The 27291-nt window shown below is 35.2% G+C and overlaps 2 protein-coding genes across 2 annotated transcripts; both read right to left on the reverse strand.

Annotated features, from left to right (window-relative positions):
• Positions 1–12383: 12383 nt before the first annotated feature.
• LOC115974556 lies at positions 12384–13176 on the reverse strand. The gene has a single exon (XM_031094966.1). It carries the CDS (start codon positions 13115–13117, stop codon positions 12458–12460), a length of 660 nt encoding a protein of 219 aa, XP_030950826.1. The 5' UTR covers positions 13118–13176; the 3' UTR covers positions 12384–12457.
• A 10959-nt stretch (positions 13177–24135) lies between these two features.
• LOC115977842 (late embryogenesis abundant protein At1g64065-like) lies at positions 24136–26082 on the reverse strand. Its single transcript, XM_031099867.1, has 2 exons — positions 26027–26082; positions 24136–25393 (listed from the first exon to the last, which is right to left on the reverse strand). Exon 2 carries the CDS (start codon positions 24876–24878, stop codon positions 24231–24233), a length of 648 nt encoding a protein of 215 aa, XP_030955727.1. The 5' UTR covers positions 24879–25393; positions 26027–26082; the 3' UTR covers positions 24136–24230.
• Positions 26083–27291: the final 1209 nt, after the last annotated feature.

Raw genomic sequence — 27291 nt, forward strand, 5'->3', positions numbered from 1 at the left:
TCAGTTTGTCTTCCTCCCATTTCTTTCTTTGCGCCTTTATCTCATCAGTGTCTTCGTCACTCGCAGTAGGAAAAAGCATCAGATTCAGGTCCAAGACATAGAAGAGATTGAGTGCAGTAAGTAGGAATTTCATCTTGTCTTTCCATCGAGAGAAAGTGGTTCCATCAAAGTGATCCAATTTCACCAATTCATGATTCAACATCTTCAATGCCGAAACATCACTTGTTCCTTCCATCGTAGGAAATATTGTCTAAGATTATTAGGGATATTATACAAAGTAATAATTGAAGAACAAGGTTAACACAAAAGACAAAGAGAAAATAGATAACTTGGAGGCACAATATTGTTTTCCTCAGACAATATTTGCCCCCCACACTATTGTTGCTAAAGGGTTATCACAAATTTGTCCCCAAGATATAACCAAGACGTTAGGTTCTACAAATAGCAATTCTGGAGAATAACCACGGGATTTCTTGTGTTTCTCTCTAACTTATTTTTCAAGTGAACATAAGCCTTTATTTATACCCATAGGGTTATATTTCATCAAAAGGCACGTATAGAGAGTTAAAATGTTTCATGAAACTGTTCACAAGGCTTGAAACCTCTTTAACCTTTCCGAACAGTTACTAGAAAAATTTTGCAAAAAATTCAGCTTTCAAGTTTCAATCGATCAAGATGTTCTTTTGATTGATCGATCAAGAATAGGAATTGACTAGTGATCAAATCAAGCAGAAGCTCCAGGAATTTTTCTTTACCATTTCGATCGATCGAGCCAAAGCTTTGACCGATCAAAAATGCTTAAATCAGAATTTTCACTTCGAAAATTCCAGAACCTGAATTTTCACTTTATGAAACAATATTCTCTAAACTCAAACAACATTATTACAACCTATCCTTGTATATACCTATATATAGGAGATAAGTGTGATGGCGCACTCTTATAATAGACATTATTCAATATGCTTTATTCTTGTATTTCTAAATTCTGAGGTATAATGTTATGGACCTAATAACTTGATTCTTTGGCTTTGAGGTGCTCACTTGAGGTACTTGTAGAGAGATACCAATGCATTGTACCTTTGAAAGGTCACTTGTTATGAGGCATAACTTTGAAAACTCTGTGTTAGAAAAGTTACTAGTTGTTAAGAATAGAAATTTGCCATTTTGGCTCATTTTTCTACATTATTTTGAAAATTGCAGTTAATTAGTCAACAATTTCATTTGGACAAAATTTTCAGTACACATAAAATATGTTAGAAAAAAGTTTGCATGTACTTTGATTGTCATTTGTGTGCACAATCGTTTTGCTCGAGGGAATTGAATTTAACTTGGGCAAGATTCTCAGAATTTGTCTTCAACCCTAATATTTTTTTTTTTTCATTATATATTCCACTTCCATAGTAGGATTACCTCACACATTGAAGTAAAATTGAAATAGAATTCTTAATTAGTAAAAACAATGAATATTCAAAAACGTATAATTAAATGGAAAGATAAGAGTGAAATAGTGTTTGAGTTACAGTTGGTTTTTTCACTCTATAGGATTTTTGTGTGGTTATTTTATCTAAAGAGCTCAAGTGAGATATTTAAAGAATCATAAAAGTTGCCAATGTTCATTTTAGTTCATATAAATTAGTACTTCAACATTAAAGTCTCTTAAAATCAACTCTCTTATCCACCTCAGTGCCCTCACTCACAACTCATTATCCTTGAGAAATCTCAACTGCATGTTTGACCATGTCAAACACCACACAACCAATCATGGCCAAACATGCAATTCCATTATTCAAATAATTTTATTAATAATAATTATTTTATGTACAATATTGCGTAAGGTAATTTCTTAAGACTATTACACACATACATATTGTAGGTAATTTGGCCACTCAATTCAACATCCATATTGTGGGTTATTTCACCACACTATCCAACACATATTACATTCTCGATCTATATATATACCATAGAAAAATAATAATTTTTGCATACCGCATTTGAAGGTAAAAAACACATTTTGGAACATTACTCATATATATATATATATATATGGACACACACACACGATGGTTTTCATAAAAAGTACCATGCGAATTGTTCTTGTTATTTAATGATTTATGAAAAAAATGCATCATGTTAGTACCTAAATGAAAAAAATGCATGATTTGTTATCTTAGAAAAGATGACTAGCTTTGGTTATTTTATCATTTAATAATGGATTTCATGAATTTATTGAATTGTGTGGAAATTCTAAAGGTGCTTTTTCTTTGTTTATGTTATTTAGGAAATTGATATAAAATCTTATTAACAACGAATTTTGAAAATTTGGTTGTTGAAAGTTATTATGAAACTACTTGAAAATATGCTATAATATTAAATATGTTAAACCTGCTATGAGCTCTTTATATTTTACCCTTGAGTTGTGAAGTTAGTGGTTACCCAACCTAGTTGGGAGACTCCTACTATAATAGGAGTAAGTCAAAGGGAAATGTTTAGTGCACATCTCTTAATGCTCACATTTTACACACAATCTCCAAAAACAACGAGAAACCGTGAGTTTATTATAATAAGTAAAAAATTCAGGTGATTTTAGGAGTACTATATCAGGAGTCTCCCAATGTATAAAATACTACTCAAAGCTTTCTTTATTAGTGGTGATTGGAGTGCTAAAATAAGTTGGGAGACATGCTCTCTAAATGATTTATGAGTCATTTTTTAATGTTTTTACATGCACTATTTCATGATGTTATTTCTATTTTAGTTAATGAATAAAAAGAAAGTATTTCCCATAATAAAAATAAAAAAAAATAAAAAATAAAAAAACAATTCTATAGGTGGTACAAATTAATTATGTGCAGTTCATCCAAAAAAAAAGAAAAGAAAAGAAAAAAAATTTGATAAAAATGGTTCTGATTTTGCCAACAGAAATACATTCAACCTGAATTGTCCCATTGAATGTAATGTAAGCATCATTTGCGGACAAGGGAATCAAAAATGTTTAACCGCTTAATTTATGCATTAACATGACTCTTGTTTGTTCGTTTAGACCCCTTAAACTAGATTGTTTAACCTAATATATTAACCAAGTGATTATTTAGATTAATTATTCAGATATAGGTTAAATACAAATAAATCATATCATGCAAAACAAAGGAAAATAAATAGCACTACGATATGATGACTTAGGAAAACCGATGAAACGAACTGTTTCAAAATAAAAACCTAGAGAGGATTTGACATAGCTATCCTCAAGGTAAAGTAAATCCACTAAATCTATTGCTACCTCATGTAGTAACTTATTGACACGACCATGTACAAACTCTGAATCCACAGACTCCTTCTCTCCTTGGATTTACACCAACACAAGCACTCTTACTTGTGACTTTGAGATCCCACTCAAAGATTTAGCAACACAAACTCTCTAGTTTGTGATTCTAAGACCACTCTTAAAGGTTTAGATCATCATCAGTTGTTGATCTTGTTGCAGCAACTTTAGATCTACCAAATCTAATGATATGAGAATGATTTCCGGTAGTGACTTTGAAAGAAGAAGGCACAATACCTTTTAGATCTCACAAGAGCACCTCTAAAGTCTCTAAAAAGCTTTGCAAATGTAGTTAGGGTTTTCCTTTATATACCAGAAGTGTTTCACTCAAAACCCAAAACGTTTAAGCAGAGTTTGGGTTGAAATAGAATTCTGCAGAAATTTCATGTCTACAATTTTTGATCAGTCGGATCTAATTTTCAATCGGTCGGATTTCAAAAAATTTGAATTCTTCTTTCTACAGCTTGAATGTTCTTGTATTTTGACTTGTAACACCTTAAGCATTGTCCAATACACTCTATAGACTCTAAGATCTATACCTAGACAAGTTTGTACTCACGATTTGCCAATTGTTCTAAACTTTTAGAACCTAACAACTCTGAAATAAAATAAAATAAACTAAAATAAGTTTATGTACTAACATAATAATTAGTTGACAAATTTTAAATTCTAGCACGTGTTGACTGCATACTATAAATCTTCATATTTTGGGATGATTTGGCGCCAAATTGATATTTGATTTTGTAAAGTTGTAATTTACAACTATGTGTTTTGTTGGCTTTTATTCCATGCCAAATTTAATTGTAATTTTATTCAATCTTTTGTACACTGTATTTATTGTGGGATTTAATTGTAAAGGTTGTGTGTGAGAGAGAGAAAATGTGAAGACTCAAGCAAATTGAAGACTAAAGAGTTTTTACAAGTAGCTCGCGACTAAGCATCCCGTGAAATGATGCATGTGCTCTGCACATGATTGGAATGCAAAGAGTCAGGATAGGATGGAGACAGCTGTATTTCGCGAGTAGCTCACGGGTAAGGTCTTCTCGCGAGATACTCGCGAAACATTCTGTTTTGCTATATTTTCCTATCTGATGCACTCTTTCTGTACCCATACTATATATATCCACATTACCCATAAATGTTGAGAAGTGCTTTTGAGAGAAAACCCTAGCCACAAACCTTGAGAGTTAGAGATTATTATAACCACAATCTTCTACACAATTGCTTGTGGATTTTCCTCAACTCCTACCTCTCCATTTTCATATCCTTGAGAGGTTGATAGCTCAAACACTTACCACACCCTTTCAGAATGTTCAGTGAGGTTTTGGTGCTATTGGGAAGTATTGGAAGAAGTCAAGGATGGTAGATGCAACATGGAACTTGTTGCGGGATCCGAAGAGCTAGACAAGACACGGTTCTAAGAAGCCTTGTTAGAGTAGGAGCTTGGAGGGCTTAGGTACATTGGGTAGATTAAGCTTGGATGGTCTCTTGCTAACCCATATATCTTAACTAATTGTCTAGTGGATCAATTATCGCTTAGAGGGCAGTGGAGAGGATTTACGCTAAGGACTTCGGTTTCCTCTTCGATAACACATCGCTGTGTTGTCTTTGTGTTTGCATCTTTCTTCCCTACTCTTTTACCTTTCATTTTACTATTGTGTTATTATAAATATGGGTTAGAGTAGCTTGTTTGTTTATATGTTTGCATTTACTCTTTTCCGCACTTAGTAAAAGTTAAAGTAAAATCTATCGAGCCGTAATTTTTATTTAGGGGTCTAAATAACTCTTGTGTTTTCACACATTTTAGAGCATTCAATTGATATTAGAGCAGGTGCACTTGCTGTGGTTTAATTACCTTAGTGCGATCCTTGACCCCATGTGAGATGGACCGGACTCAAATTCTAAATGCTCCACCATATTTTGATGGTAGCAACTATGCCTTCTGGAAAGTTCGGATGAGGGCATTTTTGTGTTCAATGGATGAAACCATTTGGGATGCGGTGGATGTTGGATGGACTAGGCTAGAGGCTGCTAAATCCATTTGGGATAAGGCAGCCCTTGCGGCAGATAACGCTAACAGTAAAGCTTTGAATGCAATTTTTTTTGGCAAATATTGAAGACCACGTATGAAGGAACAAAGAAAGTGAAAGACACTAAGTTGCAGATGCTGACCACTCAGTTTGAGGAACTGAAAATGAGTGAGGACAAGCCATTTGACTCATTCTATAGCAAGCTGAATGAGGTGGTTATTGGTAAGTTCAACTTGGGTGAGAAAATGGAGGACTCAAAAATAGTGTGGAAAATCCTTCGATCATTGCCGGAGAGCTTCCGTGCAAAAGTTACAGCAATTAAAGAGAGCAAGGACCTTGATGATATCAAAGTTCAAGAACTAATTGGCTCACTTCAAACATATGAGATGTCATTGCCCTCACAAAGTAAGAGCAAATCCCTTACTCTTAAGACGATTAATGAAAGGATAGAAGCTCACGACTCATCGGATGAGGATGTTGTCAAGAAAGATGTTTCATACCTTGTAAAGAATTTTTGAAAATTCTTAAAATTCAAGAACAATGGAAAATTATCTAAGAAAGGGAAATTCCCAAGTTTTGGAAAGGATAAAAAGGACTTTAAAAGGAAAGATGGGAAGGAGTCTCAGTCTACTTAAGGAATCACTTGCTTTGAGTGCAATGGACATGGACATGTTAAGAAAGAATGTCCCAATTATTTGAGAATGAATGGCAAGGTGTATGCTACAACTCTTAGTGATTCGAACTCTTCCAATTTGGATTCGGAAGAGAGCTGTTATGGAGAAGGGAATTTCTCCGCTTTTATGACTATTGCTCCCGGTGAGTCTTCAAATGAATTAAGTTTGCTTGTAGAAGAGCTTGGGGAGCATAGTGAGGTGGAATCAATGGGAGTAGTTGAAGAATCTGATGTTGAGGAAGATGAAAGTGCAGTGGGACTTCAAGAGAACTACAATTCCCTCATTGAGAAGTCAGGAGAATATACAAGGGTGGCTACGGCAACCGTTAAAAAGATGAAGAAGTCAGAGGAGAACTATAGAAATCTTCTAATGCGATATAAGGAGGCCAAATGTGAAATAGAGACGTTGAATGGAAAGCTAATTGAAGCTTACTTGAAGATAAAATTTCTTAAGCTTGAGGTGGTTCAAGCCAACGCTAAAGTAGAGCAAGTTTCCTCTAAGAAGCTTGCTGAAGTCCTTTCTCATCAAAAACCTTTCTCTAACAGAACCGAATTGGGATATACTGGAGAGAGTAGTTCGGTTGTCAATATCTCCAAGGAAGTAAAGTTTATGAAAGCCAAAGAACAATTGGTAGCTACCACAAAGGCTAAGAAAGTGAAGTCGGAGAAGAAGAGGAATGTGACTAACCAACAGGTGTTGAATAAGCCTCATAACCAATCCGTGGTCAGGTCTAAAGACAAAGGGAAATCACTTCCAAAATCACAAAGAGGTCTGAGAACAAAACATTTCTGCCATCATTGTGGACTTCAAGGACACACCAGACCAAATTGTCATAAGCTTAGAGCATTGAACAATGCAAATGATTAGAGGTCAAGAGGACCAAGAAATGAGAAAAGGAATTGGGCTGTTGAGCAATCAAGAGGTCGAGATGGTGATTCTAGAGTGATGGATGTGATGAAAATGATTGATGCATTCACAAATTGTTTGGCAAGCTTCAACAGAAGATTTGAAAGCCACAACACTCGTACCCAATCTTTTAGGGATATCACCCCAAACACATGTGCCGTGTGGGTGAAGAGGGGTACTCATACATAAGCATTACAACATGTCCATGTATTAATACTTCCTATGCTTTGTGACTTTGATTGATTGTGTATTGTTTGTTATCGTTCCATCATGGGTTTAAAATTGTGCTTGTTTTTTCTTCTTTTAATGTTTCTACATTGTGTTGATCTTACTTTACTTGTTATGTTTTTTAGTGTGTTAAAAAATTCAAAACCCATAAAAATTAGAAAATCTTCAAAAATTTTGATCACTTGTGTTGTGTATATCACATGTGAGTTTAGCTTAGTACCTTCATACTAATGGCATAGAGCATTTACGAGCTTAACTTGTTATATATGCACATATATCTTTGTGGGAGAAATTTTGAAAACTATGTATGGTTGTTGTAAATAGATCTTCAAGCTTGTCATGAATGATTGGTCAACAGTCTTGATGGTCTTGATACTTGCATAGACTTGTGCCTATATATCTTTCCACCTTTACTTTTATGTTTTTGCAATAGAGCTCACCAAATGTAAATCTCAAAATGAAAAAGAGATTATGAGCTGTAAAAGTATGTCGCACATACTAGTATTTGACTAGGAAAAAGGAAAAGTGACTTTTGTATTGAAATGTATGGTGCTCAAAAAGCCAAAGGCTAACTCTCAATATTGATTGAATTGATTATTAAAGCTTCACTTTGGTCTAAGGACTATTTCACATTTGATACTCACCCACAACATACAAACTTCGATTCAACTAATGTTTGTCTCATTTGTGTAATTATACATGTTCAAATGTGATGTGTATGCTCAATTACTTGTTGATCAAAACCAAAAAGATTTTTGAGTGTTTTATATGTTTTTGAAAGTGTTTTTATACTTTCATGCTTTTAGTTTTTGTCAAAATGCATTATTGTGTTTTTCTTCAAAAACTGGTTCAGAGGCAATTTCGCGAAAAGCTCGCGACTTAGAGCTTCCCGCGAAAAGTGTTTAAGGGTAAAAAGTCACAATCTCATATAGAGAGTATTGCGACTATTTCATGAGTATTTCGCGACTAAACCCTTCTCGCGAAATGTTTTTTAGGCGAAAACTGGAAATTTTTCAATTTCATACAGAGGCTAGCGTGACTATTTCGCAACTAAAAGCTTCTCACAAAAACTTCTGTGCTTTTCGCAACTAATCTCATGACTGCCTAACTCGTGAAAAATGCGTGTTTTCAGTTTTATATAGCAGATGTGATAGTTTTTTCAAACTCACTTCATTTCCCTCGCACTGCCTCTCTCGAGCCCCTCTCTACCCAAAGTCATTTTTCACTAAAACCCCTTCACTCTCAAGCTTGTTTTCTGCATTTTCATCTTCAAGGTATGTTTTCTAAAACATTTTATTCTCTTTTATCTTAGATTATGCATAAATTAAGTTAGGGTTTCCAAAATTGGGAATTTTTTCAAAAATGGGTTGGGGTTCATGTTTTTGTGAAATTATTTTCAAAATTTTGATTAGGCTGAGTCCCATTTGATCTTTGTGTATCTGTGTTAGCCTCGTGTGGCATATTAAGCTTGCAGTGAGGCAGATTTCATCATGTTTATGCATTGTTCATTTATGTTGTACACTATTGCATGCTATTTGTTTGATAGAATGCTCATGTGACATTCTTGTATTGTATTGGACTCAAATGAGTTCCAATGTTTGGGTTTACCCTTGATTGAACATGCTTGACATGTTTTGATCATTGGGTGTGTGTTTTACACACTTTGCCCATTTTGTGCCTCACAATGCCATGCCATGCATCACCTAAGCACACACCATGCACACACATGCACACATATGCACAGTTGCTATATTCATTAATTTTGCTAATGTTTACACTGTTAAGCACTTTCAGCATGTTGTTTTACCTGTGTTTTTGTTTCGTTTTAAGTTTTTATACTTATGTTTTTGGACTAACTTGAATCTAATCAAGTTTGTGTTTTGTTTTTGTGTTTGTGCACCTGTTTCCTTTCTGTGCTTTCTTTATACATGTGCAAATGTCTCCGTTTAAGACATCAGCTGTGAAAGGAGGCAATAGCAAAGGAAAAGAGCCTGTGATTGATGTTGATGACCTTTCACCTAGGTCAAAGAGGACTCGATCTTCAACAGGAGTGTATGAGCCTGACAAGTTCAGATCTTATGCTACATTTCAGACCTATGAGACCTGCTTTCAAGAGGCTCCACTGTTGGTTGAAAGAGTTGTTGACCAGCCATCTCTCCTTGACACCAATATTCCAAAATGGTTTGCCACCAAGGATTGGAATTTTCTTCTCTGCAATCTTGATGATGCATATGAGAACTTGGTGAAAGAATTTTATGCCAATGCCATTGTTGAAGGAGAGGAGCTCAAGTGCTAGGTTAGAGGGAAGAGGTTCTCAGTTACACCCGTCTACTTGGTAGAAATCCTACACATCAACCGGCCAATATTACCTATACCACTAGTATATGATGAACTGAATTCGAATGAGGAGGTTCTTCGAGAAGCATTAGGAGATAACTTGGAGTTCTCATCCAATGGGAAGTCAGTTAGTGTGGCCTCTTTATCTCCCGAATTAAAGCTACTCACGATGATCATGTTTAGCAATCTCTATCCGTTGTCAAGCACCGGGTACATGAATCTTGGTCAAGCATTATTCTTGCATGATCTAATCACTGACGAAGAGATTGATGTGTTCTCATATTTTCCATAGCTTGGCAAAAACGATTGAACGAATTGCTTCAAGGAACTATCTTCCTTTTTGCCGCCATATCTCAAAAATCTTGAAGCTCAAAGGTGTGCATCCCTCGGATGATGAACGCCCATACCCAAAGCCAAGTCCAATTAACATCCGTACTCTTCATGCAAGTATGAGTCACACCAAGAAGAGTACCAAGCAAGAAGGTCATGCCACTATGGGAAGTTCAAGCTCGACCTTCCATGCTTATAATGAACAGCTAAACAGCATCATGGCTGCACTTCAAGAGATTAACACCAAAATATCTAGACTAGCTACTATCATGCACTCCCAACACATTCGCTTCGACACAAAGTTCACATCTCTCCAGACTCAGTTGGACCAAATTCAAAGGAAGCTAGAAGAACATGACTAGCTATTCCATGACAAAAGGGGGGAGATGGTGTTGTTGATAGGGGGAGGAGAAGCTAGAAATTGCTATCTGTTTACAGTCTTTACTGCTTTCGTTTAAAGCTTTCGTACATTGTTCTTAATTTCAATTTTATATTCAGTATTTTTGTTTATCTCAATGCTTTGTAGCATTTTTTTTTTGGTACTTTTAAGATATTGCTAATATGTCTTAAGTACCTCACACGTGTACCCTAGTAGGATCCTGTATCCTAAATGCATATACTTCATGTATTTTGCATTGGTTGTGTGTTGGACATGCATTGATCAAAGTGATTGGTTTTCATTGCATCGCATGTCCAGATGAGCATTTACTTGCTAAATGTTCATTGTAGTTATTCTTTAATGACTGACCTTGTTTGATCAAGATGTTCTTATAGGTTTTATAGTGTTTACAAACTTGATCGCACTTTACTTGCTCATGTACATACCATGTATTCAACTTGTCATAAGCTTAATGAAAGTTTTGTTTGTGTGCAAGTGTTTTAAGTTACAGGTATATATGTGCAAGTGCTTCATAGCTTCTAGATTAGGTGTGAGTGAGTTTTGCCCCTATTCCCAAACTCTCGTTCAAGTGTAGAGTCTGTTTTAGGGGTTTTGTCACGGAATAGCCAAAGGGAGAGATTGTAAAGTTGTAATTTACAACTATGTGTTTTGTTGGCTTTTATTCCGTGCCAAATTTGATTGTAATTTTATTCAATCTTTTGTACCTTGTATTTATTGTGGGATTTAATTGTAAGGGTTGTGTGTAAGAGAGAAAGAATGTGAAGACTCAAGCAAATTGAAGACTGAAGAGTTTTCACGAGTAGCTCGCGACTAAGCATCCCGCGAAATGATGCATGTGCCCTGCATATGACTAGAACGTGAAGAGTCAGGACAAGATGGAGACAATTGTGTTTCGCAAGTAGCTCACGGGTAAGGCCTTCCAACGAGACACTCGCGAAACATTCTGTTTTACCAGATTGTCCTATCTGATGCACACTTTCTGTACCTACACTATATATACCCACATTACCCACAAATGTTAAGGAGTGCTTCTGAGAGAAAACACTAGCCATAAACCTTGAGAGTTAGAGATTGTTATACCCACAATCTTCTATACAATTGCTTGTGGATTTTACTCAACTCCTACCTCTCCATTTTCATATCCTTGAGAGGTTGATAGCCCAAACACTTACCACACCCTTTCAGAGTGTTTAGTGAGGTTTTGGTGCTGTTGGGAAGTATTAGAAGAAGCCAAGGATGGCAGATGCAAAATGGAGCTTGTTGCGGGATCCGAAGAGCTAGACAAGACACGATTCTGAGAAGCCTTGTTGGAGTAAGAGCTTGGAGGGCTTAGGTACATCGAGTAGATTAGGCTTGGAGGGTCTCTTGCTAACTCATGTATCCCAACTGATTGTCTAGTGGATCGATTACCACGTGGAGGGCGACGGAGAGGTTTTACGCCAAGGACTTCGATTTCCTCTTCGATAACACATCGATGTGTTGTCTTTGTGTTTGCATCTTTCTTCCCTACTCTTTTACCTTTCATTTTACTACTGTGTTATTATGAATATGGGTTAGAGTAGCTTGTTTATTTATACATTCGCATTTACTCTTTTCTGCACTTAGTAAAGTTAGAGTAAAATCTATCGAGCCGTAATTTTTATTTGGAGGTCTAAATAGTTATTGTGTTTTCACACATTTTAGAGCATTCAGATTTTATTGTTGTAACTTGTAACAAATGATAACCTGAGTTTATGTTAAATCACTAACAAGTTTTTTTTGGGATCTACGTTTATGTTTAGTCCCTTAGTTCTTGGTTGTTTGTAGATAAATTGGTCTCTCAGTCTATGGTGAAGATTTTTTTTTTTTTTTTTTTTCTCTCTTCTTTCTTCTTCTCTTTTATTTTATTTTTTTTTATTTATTTATTTTTTTTTTGGTGGTATGTGTGACATTTTGATATTAAACTATTTGACATGGAAAAAAAATTATCAATTCTCACAGAAAATATATTCTCAAATATTAAATTGTGGTCAATAAATAAGTATACGCACAAAATTATAATAAGAACAAACTGCAAATCTTATAAAATGATAAAATTACAGAAGTTTTTATCTTAATTGACACTTTCTCATATACTAGTTGCGTGATTAGTAGTATATTGTAAATATTTCAAACAAAAGAAAAAAAAATGAATTTTTTTTTTTTTTTTGGGGGAAACACAAGAAATGAAGCCGAACAGCCATTATGCTGACTAGCAAATCATAGATTTGACCGCCTTTGTTGACGAATCAACGGTCATTGTGCAGTTCATTTCGGCTGACTTCTTCTTCTTCATCAAAAACATGAACACCACTTTCCCCTTAAACTTGGCATGGCTATTCAGAGTTAAAACCCCAGCACCTAACTCACTTCCAAGTTTGGTAGTGGATGGCAGGGCGTTTGAATTTACATTAACTGTGACAGTAACTTTTTTTGTCGAACGCATCCCAGCCGTATGTTTAGGAATAGTGACTTGCCCCACTGTCACACCCTGGTACATAAAGGTGGCATTGGTGCTATCAAATTTGTAGGGACCAAAGTTTGTGTTCATAACCCGAACTTGGGCTGTGAAGCTCAAGTCGAAGGAAGGTCTTGCTTGGGTTCCAGTTTTGAAGTTCTGGAACGTGACATTAGTGCCTAACCTGATCTTAGGGGTCCTAGCTTTCATCAAAACGAGTGCAAAGACCAAGATGACCATGATCTCAAACACAACAAAAGCAGAAATATATATGGCTAACTTGATCCTTTTCTTTCGCTTGAGCACATGATCAGGTATTAAAGGGCCAGAGTCTTCAAGGTTTTCATCACTTCTTCTACTTTGGCTATCTGGTGGTACTAAAGGGTACACCTGTTGGTTCGCTCGATCAACCATTTTTCTTCTTTGAGAATTGTGAATAGACAAGTTTTCTTCTAATTTCTTCTCTGAAAGGGGTTTAGGATATATATAGTTGGAGTAATTATTTGTCGAAATGGCAGCTGAGTAAGTGCTTATATATAGTGTGAATTAATAGTGCAGCCACCGAATGCGTCTTATAATTAGGGTGGATTTGTTGACGCCTAGATGGTCTCTTGCTTAGGAATGAAGGAATATCTGATTGTAAGGAAATGTTGCGATGCGTCCTGATTGAAAGGAAACGGACTTTTTATTGTTCTTTAAAGAGTTTTTTTTTTTTTTTGGGTTGGTATATCAGTTTTTTTTTTTTTTTTGGTAAGAGTTGGTAAATCAGTTAAATTGGGAGTTGGTTTGAGTGTGGTCATAGGCGCGTTGATATTATTAACCATCAAAACGAGTCAAAAGGGACCCCTACAAACCAGGGAAGAACCCTTCAAAACAATCCTATGAGAGCAAATGATAGAGAGGAAAAGACACTAATTAACCAAGGCAGACCAAAGCTAGAAACCAAAAAAATAGCACCTATCAATCAAATATTTAAATAAGAATTTTTGTACTTTTCTTCACATTCCAGCCGAGCTATAATGCCTCTTTTGATCTTCTTCAATATCAGCTCCTCATTCCAGACAGAACCAACATGAACAATTGCGTTTCTTTGCAGCCTGATGTGACAGATAGACAATAAACCACCATGCCAATTTACAAATAGACACGCTCAAGCTGTTACCTTTCAGACGAGTAGTGATCTCCCTCAATCTACCCGATCTTCCCATTTATAAAAAGCATCAAAGATAAGGCAAAGTTGCATTACTTAATCCCAGATCCTCCTAACAAAGGGACAGTCAAAGAAGAGATGATCCCTGTCCACAAGAAAATTTCTGCATAACACATACTAGCCTTTGCACATGCTACGCTCATATTTAGAGACTCTTCCTACTTTTTATTTAACTAAAAAATTTGGAATTCTATATAAACAGTTTTACACAATTCATAAATAAGGACAAATAAGATTCAAATTCTCTGGACTTTATAGGGTATTCTACAATGTAGAATTCTTTAAGTCCTCACATTTCCTTTAAAATAAATGGTTATGATGTTGCCACATTAGCAATTCAAAAATACAACCCTAAATTATTCTTTCAAAACACAAAAAACGCACTTCATCTATCCTAAACATTGCACCTGTTGAACTTCTAGTTTAACTTTTCTATGTTACTTTTCTTCTTCCAGAATAATCCCCAACCCAAAGGGGCAAAAACAATCCTTGCCTCCATTGAGTAAATAAGAAATAAACCAGTAAATGTTAAGGTGGACTCCCAAGCCAAAGCAAATCCTAATACTGGAGTCTAAATTCAACAGCTGGATGGTTAATCCTCCCAAAGATGAAACTGTAAATAAGAAAATTGCTTGAGAAATTCGGTTCAGTTAGGGAGGCAAACGTTTTCTAATGGTTTCAGAACCGATGCTCAAGATCACAATCCAACAACTCCAGATGCAAGCTACGCTTGAAAAAATCACATGATGAAATATGATTGGATTTTTATTTCATTTTTAAAAGAGGATTTTGATGAAAAATGATTGGATTATTAATTGGTTTTAAAAGATATAAATGGGGAGGAAAAATGCAAAATTTTTTAATGATTATTGTCGTTGAGTTGATGAGTTTTCTGAAAAAAGAAAAAGTAACAGAGCTAGGTCCAGAAATTTTTTTTTTTTTTTTTTTAAATCTAGAAGTTGAACAACATTTAGGATGGATATGAATAAATTTTTGTGTTTTGAAAGATTAATTTAAGGTGATATAATTGGATTGATGATGTGGCAGCCTCTTGAACATTTAATTTAAAGGAAGGGTGATGATTTAAAGAACTCCACGTTGTAGAGTACTCTAGTAACTCTAAAGGATCTTAATCCAATCAAATGGAATTTGCAAAAGGAAAAAACCTAGATATTCTTCCAATGAAATTTGGGCACGAAATGATATGATGTTTTAGCCAAGTGGGAGAGGTGAGGAAATCTTGGATTCATGATTATGTGCCTCGGTAGATTTTCATTTTTATGAATGTTTGAACAAATACCACTAATTCGAATGGTCTATATCTTAGAAGTTGTGATCGTGATTCGAATAGTCTATGAGTGCTATTGATTTTTCAATAATGGAAGTGTTGCAATACATGGAGGAGGGAGGAGTCTAGATGGAAGAAACTGCTTTAGAAAATTTTAAATTAGTAATTTTACATGTCTAACCTTATCATTTAAGTTTTCTAAACAGTTAGATTTTAAAGTACTTTGGGCATCTAAAAGTAGGAATTCAAACTAGAGAAAACCTTTAAATGGTAGTGTGTGTGTGTGTGTGTGTATATATATATATATATATATATAGGCTAAAATGGTAAAATACCCCTTTCGTCGAAACTTTCTAGCAAAATGCCCCTGTCTAAAACTATTTAGAGATATGTTCCTATTTTGAAACTCGATTTTTAGAAAATAGAGTTTCAATGAAAAACTTGATTTGGAAGGTTGTTCCTTTACATGTTGGTTTGTTTGTTTGTTTGTTTTTTTTTTTTAAAGTTTGATTGCCTATAATTCGATCTTCGCCAAATCGAGTTTTTCATTGAAATTTAATTTTTAGAAAATCGAGTTTAAAACAGGGGCATACCCCTAAATAGTTTCAGATAAAGGGCATTTTGCTAGAAAGTTTTGGCGAAAGAGGTATATCCCCATTTTGGCCTATATATATTAGCTAGTTAAATAATTCAAAGTCACTTGCAAATGCCCCTTTTCTCATATCTACTACTTGACATGCTGTGCATTGATGAGAGTTTCACTTCTCCATTTTTGTTCTATTGACTCGATAGTATTGAGGAGCTAGCTTGATGAAAATTATTGTTCTGAGTTCCATACTAATTTTAATTAAGATTAAACTCTTTCTTTTATTTGATTTTGTTTTTTTTTTAGACCCCTTAAAACACACTTGGATTAACCTAGTTAATTAGCCAAGTGATTACTTAGTCCGAATTCCAGATCTAGGTTAACACAATCATATAATCATATCAATGCAAAGTGCGGAATATAAAGAACACAAAGATATGATGACCTAGGAAACCAAACCGGTAAAAACCAGTGAAGGATTCAACCTAACTATTCTCAAGGTAAACCTGAATCCACTATGAAAGAATCGAAGTTTTACAATAGCGACTTAGACCATTAACATCCTATTGCTACCCACCAGTAGAAACTTACTAACACGACCACGTGCAAGCTCCGAGATCACGGACTCCTTCTTTCTTGGATTCTCCAGCAATTACAAGCACTCCTGCTTGTGTATCTTTAAGCTTTTATTGCAACAACTGAATGATCATCAAGTTCTTTAATCGAATTCTCCTTCTTGATAATCCTAAGTATGTGTGAAAGCAAATACCTCTAGATCTCACAAAAGATTCACACACACAGCAAAAGGAGAAACCTAAAACGTGGCTAGGGTTTTCTCTTTTATACTTAAGACAAAACATAAAACCCTACACGTCATATGGGCTTAGGGCTAAGTTGGAAAATTCTGCAAAAAAACATTCTACCCGAGTTTCGATTGGTCGAGCCTAATTCTTGATTGATCGAGCCAAGTAGAATCATACTATAACTTCTGCAGCAACTCGATTCCAACTTAACATAAAAGGCATTCACTTTGAGTAAGTCTAAACAAGACTATAAAACCTGTTTTGATCATGATTTGCCAACAATACAAATTAGAGTTCTAATACATTAGTTCCTAAGTACTTAGAACCTAACAAACTCCCCCTTTGGCAATCCGTGACAAAACAAAAACTAAAATGCTCAAAGTTTACAAAGAAAAGCCCTTTACAAAAATAATGCCCATTACAACAAATCCAACCTAACTACTATCTATCAGTTGCAAGAATAAACAACAGCACGATTGAATCAACCTATATATTTCCTGAAATACTCAACAAACGCATAAACACATGTGTGGAAAATACAAGTAAAACAAAAATAAATCCTTGACTTCACAAAACACAAAGCAAAGACATATATCATGAATAACTCATAAATATAAATCAATAAGCAATGAAACAAGAAACATATAAACATAAACAATGTATCTCCCCCTATAAAAATAAAAAATAAAAAAATAAAAAAAAAATACATCAAGAGCCAAAACAAAATGTAAATACACAATGAAGCACCTAGATACAATCTAAATAACTCCATAAGCTCCAAAACATAAAAACTCCCCCGAAAACAAAAATCTGCTCTACAAAGTAATCCTCAAATATACTCCCCATTTTTGTGACGGAATGCCAAAAGGCAATCAGAATCCATCATCAAAAGGAGGCAGTGAAGGCGAACGTCGAAGATGCTCCAAATCGGCTCTCAAAGCACGAATCTCATCAAGCAAATCCACCAAAAGCTGACCATGAGCTGCCTGAATGGTCATGACAGTCTCCAACGTACAACGAATGTCAAAGTCATCCGACGTAGATGGTGGAGGAACAGCAACATCTACAGGATCAGCAGACACCTCACCAAAAGAAGTACGTGTAGTAGAAGAAGGAGGGGGTGTAGTACCAGAAGGCTCAACCCTAGGGCGTTTAGAGCTTGGTCTCAACTGAGCAGCCCTCTGCCTAAGAAATGCGGCACCTATGGGAGCTACTATGTGTAAGGGCTCAGAAGTAGGGAAGTCATCTAAACCTAAAAATAGCAAGATCCTATGAATGAAAACAAGATGAAAAAGAGCATGAGCGGTAGAGGAACTCTTATGAACTTCGTTCAAAGAATGAAGAAACAGCTGAGGAAAACAAATAGGAGCATCCGTAACAAGAGCATACAAAAATGCACATCGCTCCAAAGGAATGGTGTGCAGATGAGAGATAAGCCACAAGGAATGACACGCTAGCCTAAAGAAAAGATAGGTAGTCTCAGTGAGCTCAGCAGAAGTGATCCAAGGATCAGAACCCCACCGGATAGAAGAACCAGTGATGTAAGACATGATGTCATCTAAGGGAGGAGACTCATAAGGATAAACAGGGTTCGGGACCACGGGTACCCTAAAAGCATCAGCCACTACACGAGAAGTAATGATGAACTCTACACCTCATATCCAACTCTTTACTAAAGTGTTGGAATCATAGATGTGGATAGAGAGGTTCGAGTAGAACTCTCTAATCAGGGTAGTAAGAGGAGGATATCCAAAAGAGGCAACCAACCCCAACGCTCAAAATTAGCTCTAATGGCTAGATCTATCTTTTAAGGTTTAGTGTCTCAAACAATTCTTGGGTTTTCAAGCTCGGAAACCTATCACTCTCAAAAGATGGATCAGAAGAAGTGGAGGCTTTCCTATTGGCTCTAGTGATCTTAGTCATGGTGCTAGGGTAAGGACAAGGCACACAAAAAAAACCAAAAAGAACAAAAGAAAAACCAAGGGCAGACTGCAAGTTAGCACCAAAAAAAAATATAGAAATAACAATCTATATGATGCATGAACAGATAAATGTCATGATGCATGCTCTAATGCAGTGATAACAAGTTCAATTTAAGTTTAGAATCACAAAATTGGCTTGAGCATAGAGTTTATAACAAAAATCCCAAATTTTTGAAAAACCACTTGTTCAATTTGTACAAAGTTGACCAATTGATCATCACACAAGTTAGAAAATACTTTATAATGATCAAATTAATCAATCCAACAAGCCAATTTCATCAATTAAACTCAATTTGAACAAAAACCCCAAATCGGGTAGATTCAAACCCTAGAAATTTCAATTTCTCACAATCCATCAAATTGATCAAATTAAACCATCAAGATCAGTTATATAACAACTTATAACAAAAACCCATTGATCAATTTCAAGAAATATGGCTTGAATCAACAAAAAAACCCGAAAGCTAAGAGGTTCAAAATTTTCCCCAAAAAGCATGATTTAATGCATGAAAACAAAAAATAAATGAAAAAGAAGGGGCAAAATAGTCTTACTGGCCTTGTAGTAGGAAAACCTTGCAAAAATTATGGAGGAAAACGACAAAAAAACTTGCTTGGAGCCTTAGACCGATCGAATAGAGAGAGAGAGTTTGAAAAGTTTTGAAAAGTGTATGAACACGTGAGAAACTCAGATTTTAAAAAACTCTCCATATGATTTTCGATCAGTCAAAAATGCTTCGATTGATCCAACACCAATCGAGCACCAATCGAAATAGACAGAGACTCATAGCAAATTTTAATCGCAATTTCAATCGATTGAAAAACAGGTTCGATTGGTTGAAATTATGGAAAAATCAGTTTTTTGAAAAATACAACATTATTACGCAGAAACTCCTCAAAACATTGAATTATATGAAACACATGCATGAGTATGAGATGAAATTCTTTTCAAAAACACATGTTTTAAACCCAGATCTCCCATAATTAAGATTTTCAAACCATTCTCCTTAGATTCTCAAGCATCAAATATGTTTTGCATAAAACTCAAGGAATTTTTCAAACTTGGTTGGTCAAACCAAAAACACACAATAACCTGTACAAAGTTTAGCAAGGAGTAACTTGTGTAGTGTGTGCAACTAGCAAAAACTTGAGTTACATGTGAGATGATATGTGAATAGAAATCAAACATAAAGTCTACAAAATTCACTATCACCTAAAGAGTTACATCATATAACTCCCACATCTCCTAGATCATAAGCTTGCAATCATGTAAGTTTCTTGATTTGTCTCATATTGTACACACAAATTTTAATTTAGCAGAAACTTATTAAAATAGTCAGGATAATATACACACCAATTTTATTTGATTGATTTAACTTTAAGTCCAATAATGTACACACCAATTTTAAGCAATTTAACCGAGGCTACACCTTATTTTCTTTTTATGCATGTGCTACACTTTCTCGAGCACAAAATCTTATGCTATGCACTAAGGTGTTCATAATTGGCTAGTGAACAGTGGTGAGATGGTTATTTATGCGTTTCTCCAAAGGTTCAAGTCCGACAGTGAAAAATAAAATGTGATTTCAAGATCAAGACAAAGTAATCAAAAACTACAAACATCTTTCCTACATAACATGCACTACAGAGTTTCAACTAGTAAAGTGTAATAAATAAGCTTATCTAAGCTAAATAAGGTACAAAAACATGTTATGTGAAAATAAATTGACCAACCTTGTTTTCAATAACCAAGAAAATAAATGCAAAACACAATTTGCTTCTTTTTTTTATTATTAAAAAAAAAAAAAAAAAAAAAAAAAAAAAAAAAAAAAACCTAGAATGAAATGCATGAATGTAATGCAATGCAAATCCTAGGAAAAAAAAAAAAAAAAAAAAAAAAAAACAAAAAGCAATGGTCACAAAGAGTAGAGCAATGAAGCACAAGGACCATGTCAGAAAGACTCACTTAGATTGAGCCTCTTGCATCCAAAACTTTTTAGATGCTCCTCGAGCATTGGAGTTCTTATTCACATGAGAATGACTACCAAATCCAGAATTGGAACAAAGGTTTAGAGCATTTACCAATTCACCAATAAGTACCATAGGATCTTGTGCTTGAGGCACAGGTACTTTTGGTTTGTTTGCTCGCTTAGCAGCTTGCAACTTATAACAGTTTGGACGAATGTGCCCAGACTTTCCACAAAAATGACAATCCATGCAGGCTTATCGTGTGTCTTGCCCTTAGGAGGGTTAGGAGCCTTAGGTTTAGACTCATGAAGATCAACCCTAATCTTCCTAAGAGGTGTAACTTCTATAAATTTAGCCTCACTCACAGAGGGTTTGACAACATCACTCACAGAGAGTTCGAAAGAAGAAGAAGGAACCAAGTTTGTGGAATGGGGTGCAGGCACAAAGATGTTTTCTACAAAACCTAAGCCAATTTTATCACAGGGGGACTTTTGAACACTTAGAATGTGATCAAGTTTGGAACTTGCAGACCTATTAGTTTGTTCTCTAGCAACAGATAATTCAAGTTCCAAATTCTTAATTTTATCAAGTAAAAGCATGTTCTTAGTCTTCACATTATTCAACACTTCATTAGCATCAAACAATTTCACAAGCAGATTATTTTTTTCAAGTTCAAGAGATACAATTTTCTCTAAGCCTAATTCAACACTCATGACATCCTTTGCAGCAACTTTGCAAAGTTTATTGTAGGTTTCTTGTAAATCTGCATCCTCAAAGAGTTCCCCATCAGAAGGGTTCTCCTCAATAGCAATACTTTCATCAACTACAGTAGTAGTAGTGAAAGTAATGAAGTTTCCATCCTCATCACTACCAGACTCATTGTTAGAAACTTCATCATCACTAAGGGTTACAGCCATAGCCTTACTCTTAGACCTCAAGTACGTAGGACATTCAGATTTCATGTGATCATACTCTTGACATCCAAAACATTGAGGACCCATAGAATTATTAGAAAATTAACCTACTTTTTCTCTAGGTTTTTCAGTGTTGTTAACCTTAGTGGGCTCATTCTTCCTAAAATTTTTAGGTTCAACAGTGTTCTTACCTCTTCCCCTTCTGTTGTTGTTTCTAAGGAAATTCTTAAAGTTCTTAGCATCGTAAGCAATCTCTGTAGTAGAGAGCTCATCATCAAATCCACCAACATTAACATCATCAACAGACTTAAGGGCCATTGATTTGGATTTGCTAGTTTTGGGTAGGTTTAACTTATAGGATTGAAGAGATCCTACAAGTTCATCAACAGGGATGGAGTCCACATCCTTGCTCTCAATGATGGCAGTCACTTTAGGTCTAAAGTTTTCAGTTAAAGATCTAAGAATCTTCCTAACAATTTTAGGTTGATCATAAATTTCACCCAAGTTGTATGCAGAATTAACAATGTCATTAAGTTTAGCATAAAATTCATCAAAGGATTCTTCATCAAACATCCTAATACTCTCAAATCTAGATGTTAATTGATGCAACTTATTAATTTTGACAGCCTTTGTACCTTCATGCACAGTTTGGAGGATATTCCAAGCAGTATAAGCAACCTCAACATTAGAGATTCTCTTAAATTCCTCCATAAAAACAAAATTAAAAATTGCATTCATAGCTTTGCTATTGAAGGCTGCTGCTTCTTTCTAAGAAGTTTGCCACTCACTAGCAGGAGTAGTAGGCTTCTCCCATCCATATTCAACGGAGTTCCAGACTCTCTCATCAATTGATTTCAGGAATGCTTTCATCCTTACTTTCCAATAAGCATAATTATTCTCATCAATGTGAGGAGGAATAACCAAAGAGTGTCCGTGTTCCATGACAACAAGGGTCAAGGATTAGCTCAGAGATCAAAAGATCTTCAACAAGAGAACAACTTGCTTTGATACCACTTGTTTGTTTTTAGACCCCTTAAAACACACTTGGATTAACCTAGTTAATTAGCCAAGTGATTACTTAGTCCAAATTCTAGATCTACGTTAACACAATCATATAATCATATCAATGCAAAGTATGGAATATAAAGAACACAAAGATATGATGACCCAGGAAATCAAACCGGTAAAAACCTTAGGAAGATTTAACCTAGCTATCTTCAAGGTAAACCTGAATCCACTATGAAAGAATCGAAGTTTTACAATAGCAATTTAGACCACTAACATCCTATTGCTACCCACCAGTAGAAAATTACTGACACGATCACATGCAAGTTCCGAGACCACGTACTCCTTCTTTTTTAGATTCTCCAGCAAACACAAGCACTCCCGCTTCTGTATCTTTAAGTTTTTATTATAGCAACTGAATGATCATCATGTTCTTGAGTCGAATTCTCCTTCTTGATAATCCTAAGTATGTGTGAAGGCAAATACCTCTAGATCTCACAAAAGATTCACACACACAGCAAAAGGAGCAACCTAAAACGTGGCTAGGGTTTTCTCTTTTATACTTAAGACAAAACATAAAACTCTACACGTCATATGGGCATAGGACTAAGTTGGAAAATTCTACAGAAAAACATTCTGCTCGAGTTTCGATCGGTCGAGCCTAATTCTCGATCAATCGAGCCAGGTAGAATTATACTATAACTTCTGCAACAACTCAATTCCAACTTAACATAAAACGCATTCACTTTGAGCAAGTCTAAACAAGACTATAAAACCTGTTTTGCTCATGGTTTGCCAACAATACAAATTAGAGTTCTAATACATTAGTTCCTAAGTACTTAGAACCTAACAGATTTTCTTCTCATATATTGTTGGTGGATTAATAATGAACATTGTAGAATAGAAACAAAATACTTTGTAATAGTTTCATTACCATATGCGTATGTGTGTGACAAAAAAGAGACATGCCTTTCTCGGCCTTTTGGTTAAGATCGTGTGTGACAAAAGAGAGACAAACCTTTCTCGGCCTTTTGGCTAAGATCAAGTGTGAGAGAGGGGTAAAGTTACTAGTAGTTGTTGTTGATGTTGTTTTTTTTTTTTGGGTGTGGTAAAGAGAATATCTTCACGTGACATAGACAGATTAAGTATGTACTTCACCAATATACTCTAATAGTCTTAATGATTTTTTAAATTACTCAATTTTTTATTGTTTTTCTTTGTGTTAGTATACGATAGAGTATAGTACCGTATTATAGTGTATATATTATTCCATTTTTAATTATAAAAAAGGCATAAATGTAATGTACATACTATATTTCGTGAGTCCATCAGATCTAAATATATTTTACCATTTTGGTTCTTTAATTTTGACAGCGTTGTTATTTCACTATTTTTTTTCTACAACCGTTTGAAAATTGTTGTTTATTATTCACGTTTGTAAAATTAAAAAAATAGTTTAAAACAATGTCATATTAAGATATAACAGCATTTTTCACATGAGAATTGGATGAAAATACTAAAATGATAACATCAAAAATTTACGGAATGAAATGACCAAATTTAAATTTATTGTATTAAAATGATAAATTGTGGTAATAAATTTAGTATAAATTTTATTTTTGCCAAAAAGAAATATATATTCTAACTCTCACATGGTAAATTGTGGTCAATACAGATAATTCCAAACAATTATGATAATAAGAACAAAACAATTACAAATCCATCAAAAGAATATAGAATTAAAAGAAATAAAGCTAAACAGCGTTTATGTTTACTAGCAAATCATAGATTGGACCGCCTTTGTTGACAAATCAATAGTCATAGTGCAGTTCATTTCGGCTGATTTCTTCTTCTTCATTATAAACATCAACTCCACTTTCCCACTAAGTTTGGCATGGCTGTTCAGAGTTAAAACGTGAGCACCTAACTCACTTCCAAGATTGGTAGTACTTGGCAGCGCATTTGAATTCACATTTACTGTGACACCAACTTTTTTGGTCGAACGTAGCCCAGCCTTACCCTTAGGAATAATGACTTGCCCCACTGTCACACCCTGGTACATGAACGTGGCAATGGTGCTATCAAATTTGTAGGGACCAAAGTTTGTGTTCTTAACCCGAACTTGGGTTTTGAAGCTCAAGTCAAAGGCAGGTGATGCTTGGGTACCAGTGCTGAAGTTCTGGAACGTGACATCAGTTCCCAATCTGACCTTAAGGGTCTTAACACGCATCACAGTGAGAGCAAAGACCAAGATGACAATGGTCTGAAACACAGCAAAAGCAGCAATATATATGGCTAAGTTGATCCTTTTCTTTCTCTTGAGCTCCTGATCAGAAGTTAAAGCGCCAGACTCTTCATCATTTCTGGGTTGCTTAGTTGCTGGTATGAAAGGGTATACCTGCTGGTTCGTTTTCTCTGCCATTTTCTTTTCTTGGAACAGTGAATACAAAACCTTTATTCTGTTTGTTTATGCTAGTTCCTTTTCTGAGAGAGGACTTTATGCTAATGGCAATAGATTAGGTGCTTATATATAGTGCTCTGACATTTTGTCTGATTGAGTGAATTAATAATGCAACTAGAGCTTCCCGGAAAATGTGGCAAACGCGCCTCAGCGTGGGAATGCTGACTTCTAGTTCTAGTCTTCTAGATGGCCTCTTATTTCAAGATAACGATTTGAAAGAAATAATGCCACGCCTTTTGTGAAAAAGACTTTGGCTAATTTAGGGATGTGCGCGGTTCGGTCGGTTTGATATTTTCTCAAATTTGTTACCGAACCGATAGGGATCGGTTTTCTCTTAATTAAAACCGATGCATACCGATTAGGGTCGGTTTTCTAACCTATAGCGGTGCGGTTTGGTCGGCTCGGTTTAATCGGTTTGGTTGGTTTTAACATTTTTTTAGACACTTACTATTCAGCAATACTGAATCAGTATTCACCTGCTTTACCATAAAAAAAATACATTAAAAAAAAAAAAAGGGATTCTGTTATTAATTGGACAAGTTAGATTGAGTTTATTCTTTTATTTATATGAAGTTTTGAGGTTTGTATTTTCATGGACTCTTGTTCTGTTGGGATTCTAAAATCTTCAGATCAATTTAAGATTTTTTTTTTTTTTTTTAACTATCTCAACCTTTTGTTTAATTTTTTTCATTTTAGTTTTTACCTCGCAATATAAACTATAAAGTTAAAAACAGAGAAACTCATTAAAGTGGAGAAAATAGAGTCGGTGGGTCTAGAATCACCCACTCACCCTCACTGCACTTAAATAAGTTAAATGGGAATGCTAACTAAATGTCTAATACCTTATCGCCTTTACTATTTACCTTATCAACAAATCAAGACCAATGTGTTTTGACTGTTTTCTCATAAAACAAAGTACAATGTTTGTAGCATGTAAAATAACAAGAAACATAAACCCAAGACACTAAGAATAACAAGAAACACAAACCCATGTTACCATGTAAGGCAAACATTCACAAAGAAACATAAACTCAGTAGCCAGCATGTAAAGTTTGTACTACAAACAACCAAAAAAACAACAAGATACCCAAGACGCAAAGATGGCTTACCGGTGACTATGGGTGCCTGTTCGCGGTGAGCCGATGCGAGCTCAGACACGAGTCGTCAGTCCGGCGAGAGGCGAGAGGTGAGAGTGAGAGAGAGAGTTAAGTCTTATGAGAGAGAATAGAGTGTATTTATAGGTAGGAAAATCTGAAAACCTAGAACCAAACAGTGCCATTTTGTGTGTGTGCTTTTTTTAAATAAAATCCAATACGACAACGTTTTAGTAAAAAAAATTAAAATCCATACTCAGGTAAACAACGCCGTACCCAAAAGTTTGAAAAACTATTAAACTATTTACCTATATCGGGTCATTGACAATGACTTCCTTCAAATATTGGAAACAAGTAGATAGGCCCATGTCATCCACTTTTCCGTTAAGACCCAACGAAATGACTAAAATACCATCCTTTTAGTTGAGGGTAGTTAAGAAGTGGAAAATGTAATTAACCATTATTTTTTACATTAGGCTCCAGTGTCTATGAGTGTTGGCAACATATATCCATAACATGTCCAAAGTATGTATTAAGATGTAAGCATTTGAGTCTCTCAAATTGTGATTAAACATCTCTATTGAAGACAGGAAAGACTGCTCAAAAAGCTATTGATTCTGTTGCCTTGATTGCTAGCTTGATTAATCCAGCTTCATTAAAGCTCAATACATTATACATAGCTTAACTCCAGTTAAGCAATCAACCTGCTAAAATCCAGTTTTACATGTTTTGCCCAAGCCTTGGAAATTGTGTCATGGTCGCTCAGATCATATATGAAAGGCCAATATTACAAATGCTAAAGCTAGTTTAGACCCCCAATTTCTAATTACAGCTTAATTAATTTTATACTTAACACATTTAATGCGGAATATACGTGATTAGCGAATTAATCAATCAAAGCATTCAACAATTGCATGGATGAACATATAAGTGCAAGGCAAATATGTAAAGGACAATAGGGAAAAGGATAGCAAACCCAAGATAACATGCAATGTATTATCAAAGAGGAAAACCGAAGAACTTGGCATAGAAACCTCTCTGAGGCCCTCCAAGCCGAAATGATCTACTAGTGAATAATTTGGAGTACAAGAATACCAAAAAGACCCACCAAGTCTAATCTACCCAAAGTACCTAAGCCCTTCAAACTCTAGTTACCAACGAACTTCATTGAGTCATGTCTTCACTAACTTCCCAGATCCCGCAATACCACCTGATTTCACTACAAGCCTCACCGGCTTATTTTGGCAAAGACCCAATGCTTTCCAAACTTCAAAACACTC

The sequence above is a fragment of the Quercus lobata genome, chromosome 2 (assembly GCF_001633185.2).
Source record: "Quercus lobata isolate SW786 chromosome 2, ValleyOak3.0 Primary Assembly, whole genome shotgun sequence".
NCBI lineage: Eukaryota > Viridiplantae > Streptophyta > Magnoliopsida > Fagales > Fagaceae > Quercus > Quercus lobata.